Source organism: Rhodamnia argentea, chromosome 4 (assembly GCF_020921035.1).
Source record: "Rhodamnia argentea isolate NSW1041297 chromosome 4, ASM2092103v1, whole genome shotgun sequence".
Taxonomy (NCBI): Eukaryota; Viridiplantae; Streptophyta; class Magnoliopsida; order Myrtales; family Myrtaceae; genus Rhodamnia; species Rhodamnia argentea.
In genome coordinates this window covers 16,222,018-16,230,708 of record NC_063153.1, presented here as the reverse complement: position 1 = coordinate 16,230,708, position 8,691 = coordinate 16,222,018, and the positions used below count along the sequence as shown (strand labels likewise).

At 39.3% G+C, this 8,691-nt stretch overlaps 2 protein-coding genes across 3 annotated transcripts; both read left to right on the top strand.

Annotated features, from left to right (window-relative positions):
* Positions 1-599: 599 nt before the first annotated feature.
* On the top strand, positions 600-4,252 carry LOC115757102 (SPX domain-containing protein 1-like). Of its 2 annotated transcripts, XR_007198256.1 has the most exons (4): positions 600-997; positions 2,590-2,716; positions 3,407-3,991; positions 4,129-4,252. XR_007198256.1 is itself a non-coding variant. In XM_030697197.2 (3 exons), exons 1-3 carry the CDS (start codon positions 704-706, stop codon positions 3,814-3,816), a joined length of 831 nt encoding a protein of 276 aa, XP_030553057.1. In that variant the 5' UTR covers positions 600-703; the 3' UTR covers positions 3,817-4,069. The 2 variants fall into 2 exon arrangements, 1 of the variants encoding a protein (XP_030553057.1); XM_030697197.2 differs by lacking the exon at positions 4,129-4,252 and having other exon boundaries at positions 3,407-4,069.
* A 1,310-nt stretch (positions 4,253-5,562) lies between these two features.
* Positions 5,563-8,382, top strand: LOC115757103 (heme oxygenase 1, chloroplastic-like). The gene is made up of 4 exons (XM_030697199.2): positions 5,563-5,850; positions 7,048-7,271; positions 8,003-8,110; positions 8,234-8,382. The coding sequence occupies exons 1-4, from the start codon at positions 5,622-5,624 to the stop codon at positions 8,348-8,350; spliced, it is 678 nt and encodes a 225-aa protein (XP_030553059.1). The 5' UTR covers positions 5,563-5,621; the 3' UTR covers positions 8,351-8,382.
* Positions 8,383-8,691: the final 309 nt, after the last annotated feature.

Below are 8,691 nucleotides of genomic sequence, written 5' to 3'. Positions count from 1 at the left end.
CTTCTGCGACAACAATATCTTGTATTTTTTTTTTCTTTTCCAATATCATGTCCACCGTGATATCAAAAATTCATACACGATGCCCGTTACGACATCAGTACCCAAAACTTTTATGAATGGTATAATTTACCATGTTTTGTTGTAAACTCGGGTCCTTTTGTTCTAAGTCACTAAAAATCCTCACACGATGCCCATCGCGACACTAATACCTCAAATTTTTGTCTTATCAGTACAAATTTCGGGTTCTTACAATAAGAAAAGAAAAAAATTGAGGCATCGACGTCACAGTAAGCAAAGTTTATGGTACTTTTGTTATACTAGTGTAAGTTTGAACGTTTCAAAGATACGAAAAAAATAAAGTTTGGGGTATTGATGTGTCACGGTGAGTATAATTTAGGTTTTTTGTGGTATTGTCCGAACATAAAATTCATATACTAAGTAAGTACGAGGTCGAAATATGACTTTGGAGAACTGAATAATATTCTGTTGTTGAGGGCGGGAATAAAATGTCACCGAACCGAGGATATCCGTCTGACCAAAAAGAAGACAAAAGAAGAAGGAAGTGAAGGATATTCGCCGCATTTCTTCCCCCAACCGAATATTCATTCACTCCTTCCTTAAATTCTCCCCTGCGCCTCGCTCTCGCCTTCCTCCTCCCTTCCACTCCCTTGGCTTGCTGCGTTTTCTCTTGGGAACGGGGGCCATGAAGTTCGGCAAGAGCCTCAGCAACCAGATCGAGGTGACGTTGCCCGACTGGCGGGACAAGTTCCTGTCCTACAAGGAGCTCAAGCGGCGGCTCAAGTCCATCCACCCGAGGCCCGGGGAGAGACTCAGTAAACGACCCAGGAGGGCCGACGCCTACGCCGACTCAGGGTGTTGCTGCTTGGAGCCCATGTTGGCGGAGGAGGTCGAGTTCGTCCGGCTGCTGGAGGACGAGCTCGAGAAGTTCAACGCCTTCTTCGTCGAGAAGGAGGAGGAGTACATAATCAGACTCAAGGTACTTCCATTTCTCTCCTGCTCTGTTCTTGCCGTTTCGGCGTCATTTTCATTGTTGTTCGTTTCTTGTTTTGGCAATAGAACAGAGAGGGTGAACTTGGTTTATGGTAACGTGATGTCTATGTTAGGGACATATTGAATAGCAAGGCACGATGACTTTTTGCTCTAGAATGCATGTAATTCCATTACTAAATCGGTAGCTTTTCGAAAAAGTGGGTTTTTTTCAAGCGTATCTTGATCAGTAACTGTTCTCTTTCTAGTGATTTAATCATATGCTTGTGGTGGACTATACGAGGTTCTGGTGCGATTTTTTAACTGCTCTAAACACTGACGAAAGAAAACGACTAGTTATGCGCTTGTCAAATGTGTTTGCTGCCCGGTAAGGGTGGTTCCTTGCTTTCTGGTCGGGAACCGATGGTTGTGGGTTCGAGTCTTGCCATAGGAATAAGTGGGGAGCCATGGCAGTAGGTTGTGCGAGTTCCCCTCTAGGTAGCTAGGTTATAAAAAAGATTGCCTTGTTGCCGCTTGGTCTGATAGTTCCACAGAAGTCGTGGCGGAGAGATTATTAGGGATTGGCGTAGACGTATTTGACACACTTTCGTATGTTCTTTCACTGGATTTAAAGAATATTGGGTTTCTATTTTTCCCTGTTCTATAAACAGCGGAGAGTAAACGGGGTGATATTTTTGTCTACAATGGAGAAAAAACATATTTTTGGTATTTTTGGTGGGGTTAGAGTGTTCTAGTATTAAGCTGCCTAGAGTCAACAAGAAGTTATTGGCTAAATTCAGTAATGACATTTGAAAGCAACGAGGGTACATGTAGAATTATTGTCCAACTTCAATCAATTTATATTTGAACTACTGAAACTCACAGTAGAGGACGGAAGTGACGAGAGGACGATAAATGTGGGAAAACAGTGCGACCATCTTGGATCACATAAAGGGGACAGACTTGAACATTTGTTAGGTATAGTCCCAACCTGTTCCTATGCTTTGATTGTGTGACCGTAAGTTTACTAAGTAATTTAACCTAAACATGCTAATGATGCGACAAACGCTGTTAGAACTTGGAAGGGCAGCAAAAACTGTCAGTTGATTTCGAAATTTGACATCAAAAGGCAATGAAAATCTCAATGGCTAGTAGAGCCAAGTAAACCAGAAATAGAAGTTAGTCTCTCCCAGCTTTTGATTTTTGTAAAGGAATGTCGAAATACCAAGAATATTCTAGAGTGTATGGAATATGATTAACACACGTTTTTTCTGAATTCTACTCCTTCTGGCTAAAAGTTGCTAGGAAAGGTGTCACTTCGAAGAGGAAATTCAACAGTAGTTGCAGAGCCACCCTTAATTGGTGAGCAGCAACTAACGGTTTTATGCTGTCAATTCAGTTTTAATGTAGGAATTAAGATGTGTCAGGGTATGATCTTCGATGTAATTGTTATGATTTATCTCCTCATAAAAGATGGAAGTGAGAGGCAAAACTGATCCATGTTTTAGATAGTGAAATTAAAGGGAGAGGTATGCAAAGAGATTTGCTGAAGCATACTGCGAGAGGATAATTCACTCTTGTGCTTTATATTATCTGATGCAGGAATTACAAGATAGGGTCGCTAAATCAGAGTATATTAGCGCAGAGATGATAAAAATTAGGAAGGAAATTGTAGACTTCCACGGGGAGATGGTTTTGTTAGAGAATTATAGTGCCCTCAACTATACAGGTACTATTTTCTCTCTGACCTGGGCCCTTTTGAATCGATAATTTTTCATGGCATTCTTGTCAAGGTAGACTAGTGTCTGCATTATGTTTACCCCACTCACAAAAGAAATCAAGCTGTAATCATTTTCCTATATATTTCTTACATATCGATTAAGTCATTCACCATTTTTGAAGGAATCAAGAGACAAAATAGATGTTACCGATGGTTCAACATGTCCAGTTGTTATCTTGTGCAGGATTCTGCTAAAATTTCACCCACAAATTTTTCGGGCGGCTTTTTTCCCTGATTACTTTAGAAGACTATTTCTCAGATAGCAATCGATCTTTTATGCTAACTCCAGGCAAACTTGGATTTCATTGTAGCCTTGTTGGTAGATGGCTGCTCATCATGAGATACTGCTTTCCATCTGATGCTTGAGGACAAAGTTTAGCTCTATGAATTGGACAAATTTGCTAATTCACCAAGTTGTGGTCAGTATAGAGGAATCGCATAACAGATTTTCATTTGTCTTTTGTGACGTTAAGAAGAAGGCCAGTAAGGCAACGTGATCTGCTGGTTCCTCAGAGATTCTATATGGTGTAACACAGAAGTGTTTCTGTCGAGCAATTATAAGTAATTGGAACATTGCCAGGAATTGTGTTGTGTCACGTGATTTAGTGTGAGATCAATAACTCATGCGGTTTTAAACAGGACTGGTGAAGATCCTGAAGAAGTACGACAAGAGGACAGGAGCTCTCATTCGCTTGCCCTTCATCCAAAAGGTCTTGCAACAGCCATTCTTCACCACTGATCTGCTTTACAAACTCGTGAAAGAGTGCGAAAGCATGCTCGACCACCTCTTCCCTAATAATGAAACCCCAGATTCATCTGTGGTCTCTGATGCAAATGAACTGTATGATCGGACAGCTTCCACCTCAAATGGGAATGGCAATTTGTTTAAGGTGCACAAGGAGCTCCCGGAGATCAAGCCAATGGAGAGCTTGTACATGAAGAGCACTGTGTCAGCATTAAGGGTTCTGAAGGAAATCCGCAGTAAAAGCTCAACTGTGAGTGTTTTCTCTTTACCACCCCTGCAGATTCAGGGATTCGACGATACATGACATTAAATCCCCGTTCTTGAGCAAGCTGCCAGTAACATTTGTTTAGCAAACGAATTATGTTACACTTAATTTTTGCCCTTTTTTTGCTTCCATGCATCATAGATGCGTGATTTATACTCTGACAGTTGTGTAAGAGGATGCTGAAAAATATGAAAAAGTTCTTAGATACGAGTAGGTTTGTGCATACGAATCCTTGAGACTGTTGTACCTTCTATCTTACTGAAAAGGAGGATATCATGCAGTTTTCTTCTTATGCAGCTTATTTGTCGTTGAAATTTGAATACCCTCCTTCAAATATTGCTTTGTGCAGAGGATAATGCTAAGGTCAACTTGTTCTTTGCAAGATGGATAGATCATACAAGCATAAAAAACCTGTCTTGAGCTTTTCTGAAGTTTTAAGTTTATTTAATCTGAGTGACGAGCATCTCCCTGGTATTATATTTCAGTGCATCATCATCTAAGTTCTCCTTGGTTGTGTACATCTCAAGCTTTTACTTCTCTGCGCGACGAAAGTCTTCATCTTTATATACCAGGTCTTCAAAAGTGATCTCAAGCTCAAGTTCCTTCTCTTTCCTCCTCCGAATAGACGCTCCGAAAAATTCATTGTTCGTTGATTGACATCGAAAGAGGAACACCATGACAGCATCGCACGAGAACATGCAGGATTTGTAGATAAGCCGGTTGGCGTCCCTGTGCCTTAGCCCTAAGACATTACTCTCTAGCTTCATAACGAATCGATCTCAATACTGGAGATTGATCAAGCTCATCGCTTAAATGTGTCGGGATTCTGACCCAAAAAAAAAAAAAAAAATCTCTTCGGGCAGTCCATTTTGTGGTAATTATTTGCAGTCCGTACCATAACAAACGCCCTGATAACAATATAGTCCGATTGTTATACGATCTTTACTACTTTCAGATTATAAACCAAACACAATTTGCAGGCTACATGACTTCTGCTACTTTCGGATTTCTTTCAAATGCATTCTCAAGGGTCAATGACCACCATTAACACACCTTCCTGAAGCACGCCAAGGCAAACAAACGGCATAGTGAAAAAATAAGGTTAGGAGACGATGCCTGATGCCCGATTTAGGAGTCTCGAGGTTTGTGGGTTCATCTCCTAATTGGAAGTAATAATTCACCGAAGTTCCACATCAGTGACGGTGCGAGCACAACAAAAGACATGATAAGATTTGGCGACAAAACATCTCACTGTTGATGTAATTTCTTTATCTTTATAATTTACTCATGGAGAGCGCGAGTTCACGTTTAGTCTCTCTGTCCAAGAAGCAAATGCAGCAAGACTTCTAATCTGGCAAGAGTAGATTCACCTGGACGCCATCTGTGATTGAATGGTCTTTTGGAAATCCTCCATATTCTGATATTGTTAGCTGACACTGACCCTTGAACAATGGAAGCATCCCTGAGGAAATTCATTTCATAAATTAATGGGTTAGATTGCAGTTTAAGTACCCTAATGAAGCAAGCTGTCCACATCCTCATAAGCAAAATAGTTCATCTCACTCTTATTTATTTCATATAGATGGATTATTCTTTCTGAACAAATAAGTTTTTCTTTTGCTTATCTCTTGGCCGTGAAGGCAAGGCCAAACCCATCTGTGGAAAATCTCAAGCCATGACCAAATTTCATTTCTTAATCCTGGATAATGTTTTGGCAACATCCTCAGCTCTAGATTGCTCAATATTTTGCCTACTATATTTTCAGACATCAGCAGCTTCTTCAGATCATAATTCATCAAGACCCAACATCATCACAAAGCCATTTTTTATTTCCATCTAAAACGATGACATTACAGGCCAAGGGATTTGTGGATGAGATGAGGATGGTGTCCATGAGATTGCATACCAGAGAGCAGGCAAGAGAGGGAGAGAAGAAGGAAGTGAAGGGGCCACAGGATAGGTCAGTCTCCAAGTGGGATCCAACCATTGTTGGGTATCTGAGGTTTCTTGTGGAGAGCAAGTTGGTGTATGATGCACTTGAGTGCATTGTTGACAAGTCTGATTTCCCTTACTGTGAGTTCATCTTTCTGATTCTTGATTGACAACCCCTCCCCCCTTTTCTGGTGTCTAAGAGATTTGTGTGGAGATGATTGCACAGAAAGTCCTAAATCCATTGTACGATGACCAATGTAATTATAAATTTATCAATTATTTCATTTTAATTCTAAACATTTTTGCGATTTGCCAATTCAATCATAAACTTTCAATTGTGCCAATTCAGTTCTCAATCTTATAAAATTTTGCAATTAAGTCATGAACTTATTATTTGGGTAATTGGACAAAAGGACAACATTGACAAATCATCAAAATGTTTATGATTAAATTGGCAAATCGTCAAAATATTTAAAACTATATTGGCAAAATTGAAAGGTTAAAGACTGAATTAACCGCAGTATAATGAGTTTAGGACTTCTTGGATAATTTTGCCCGATTTGTGTGGGCATGTTGATTGGTGAGATCTCCTCCTTTTTTTTTCTTTCACTCTTTTTCTATAGAATTTTGTCGAGTTTACGAGATTTTCATCCTGTCGAGTTCTTGACAAATGTGTCGAATGGAAGCTGGATCGACCCACATGGGCTGGCGGGGGTTATCGTCTCTGATTTACATGTTTTTTAGTCTAAATTTCTTCTTCTATCTCTTACATTCAGTTGGGATGAATTGATCAGGAAAAAGAAGGGATTTAAGTAATTATGAGAAAAATAGAGGAAAAAATAAACTAATTTGCCTTACCAAAAAAAAAAAAAATTGAAACTAATTTGAGATGTTTTATTGAATTTTACTGGTCAATTCAATTTTCGACTCACGATTCATAAATTCGATACTTTGCTTCATAATTTAAATCTAGATTAGATTATGTCCTATGGTACTTCACTCCGTGAAGGCTGAAACAGCATGCATCTTTGATGAACACAAACAAATCTTACTTTTAGTTTTAGGATAAGTACGTTGGAAATCATAAAACTTATCACGAAAATACAATCGAGTTCTAAAACTTTTCAAAGGTACAATCGAGTCCTTAAACTTGTCATAAAGGGGCAATTGAGTTTAAAAATCTCAAAAAGTGCAATATTTTAAGACTTGATTACACTTTTATAATAAATTTTAATACTTAATTTAAATTTGAGTAAACTCTAAGGACTCAATTGCACTTTCGTGACATGTTTTTAGACTCCCTAAGCATTTATCCCTATTCTCTTCGTTTGATTTCAGATGCTGAACTGAGGAACACTGGCCTGGAAAGATCGGAGCAATTGGGGAGAGACCTTGAGTGGTTTAAAAGCCAAGGCTATGGAATCCCAGGGCCATCTGGTCCAGGTGTGAACTATGCATTTTATCTTCAACAACTGTCAGCAAAAGACTTGCCTGCCTTTATCTGCCACTTCTACAATTTTTACTTTGCCCACACCGCTGGCGGTCGAATGATAGGCAAAACGGTAACCCAAGCACAATCCTTTCTACTCTTGTCTATTTATGTTTTCTTGATCAAATCAAGTCTGCACAAATTCCGATACGAAGTAACGTACCAGTAATTTCTTTGGCCACAGTATGTACCTAAGTACTTAGTATATCCATTTTCGTTAAGCGTCGTATATGTCTTCCAATCCGACATTGCTCGCCCTTAAACCGTTACGCTAGTAGATAAGTCCCGTCCGACAACAAAATGCCAAGGTGCATTATGTAATAGTGTGAGCGTAGCGTGGGCGAGCCGTAATCAAAATGGGCAAATATTGTCCGCGTCTAAGCTACAACCGAGTCCAATAAACTAAAAGGTGAAGATTAACCCACTTATTGAATAGATGATTCTTTTACTTTCCTTTTGTTTTCTTTTTCTTTTTCTCCTGTTAAATTACCTTTTTTTTCTTTCTTGTTCAAACTATTCAAAAGTTGCATCAGTCTCAACGAACTGTGATTTAGGGGCGATCGGTTCTCGGTCCGGTCCGATCTCACCCAAGAACTAGGAACCAGACTGGCGGGACCAATTCCCAATTATAGAAACCGAGAAGCGGATCAAACCGGTCAGTTCAATCCCGTTCAGGCTGATCCCAATCCTGTCAATTCTTTTTGCTCACTCTTATTGTGATTGGATTAACCATTCAGAAACAACTAGAAGTAGATACATGCGCAAGGCTGTAAAGAATTTCCCTCTCTCACTCTGATGCATCAGGTTGCTGAGAAGTTACTCAACAAGAAGGACTTGGAGTGCTACAAGTGGGATGGAGAGCTCAAGCAGATTTTGCAGAATCTGAGGGACAAAATCAATAAAGTTACTCTGGTGCATCACTTGCCTCTCCCTTTTGATTGTTTTTTTTTTTTTTTCTTTCTCTATTTTATCTTTGGTTCTCAAGCTGTTTTTCTTCCTGCTGTGACTAAGACATTGTCTTTTGGTGTCACCTAGGGCTGGACTAGGGAGGAGAAGAATCATTGTTTGGAGGAAACAGAACGATCTTTCAAGTACTCAGGAGACATCCTCCGTTTTATATTGTCACCGGCGTCAACTGGGGCACATACGTAAATGTTGGATGTAGTTTCTTCATTTTATCAGTTTCGTTTATGTTTTTTATATAAAGAAAAAATTACCTATTATTGATTTATATAATTATCAAAACGCCGCGTAAATGTTGGATGTAGTTTCTTCATTTTATCAGTTTCGGTTTCTGATTCAACTCTTTCTTAAACCCTAGTAAACAAAGAGTAATAGATACATATTAAAGTGATGAATTCAATGGTCTTGTATAGAGTCAGATTATGATACATCAAGCACTAATCTGTTTCTGCACAAATAAGATGAGAGGGAGCGAAAGAGGAAGGTGAAATTAGCACTGAAGAGAAAGGGTTGGATTCAAACTGAGATCA

Excerpts from the sequence above, each read along its gene's own strand:
- LOC115757102 (XM_030697197.2), top strand. The coding sequence starts at position 704 with ATGAAGTTCGGCAAGAGCCTCAGCAACCAGATCGAGGTGACGTTGCCC. Across the intron at positions 998-2,589 it reads AGTACATAATCAGACTCAAG|GAATTACAAGATAGGGTCGC; the intron begins GTACTTCCATTT and ends TATCTGATGCAG. Across the intron at positions 2,717-3,406 it reads TAGTGCCCTCAACTATACAG|GACTGGTGAAGATCCTGAAG; the intron begins GTACTATTTTCT and ends GGTTTTAAACAG.
- LOC115757103 (XM_030697199.2), top strand. The coding sequence starts at position 5,622 with ATGACATTACAGGCCAAGGGATTTGTGGATGAGATGAGGATGGTGTCC. Across the intron at positions 5,851-7,047 it reads CAAGTCTGATTTCCCTTACT|ATGCTGAACTGAGGAACACT; the intron begins GTGAGTTCATCT and ends GTTTGATTTCAG. Across the intron at positions 8,111-8,233 it reads AAATCAATAAAGTTACTCTG|GGCTGGACTAGGGAGGAGAA; the intron begins GTGCATCACTTG and ends GGTGTCACCTAG.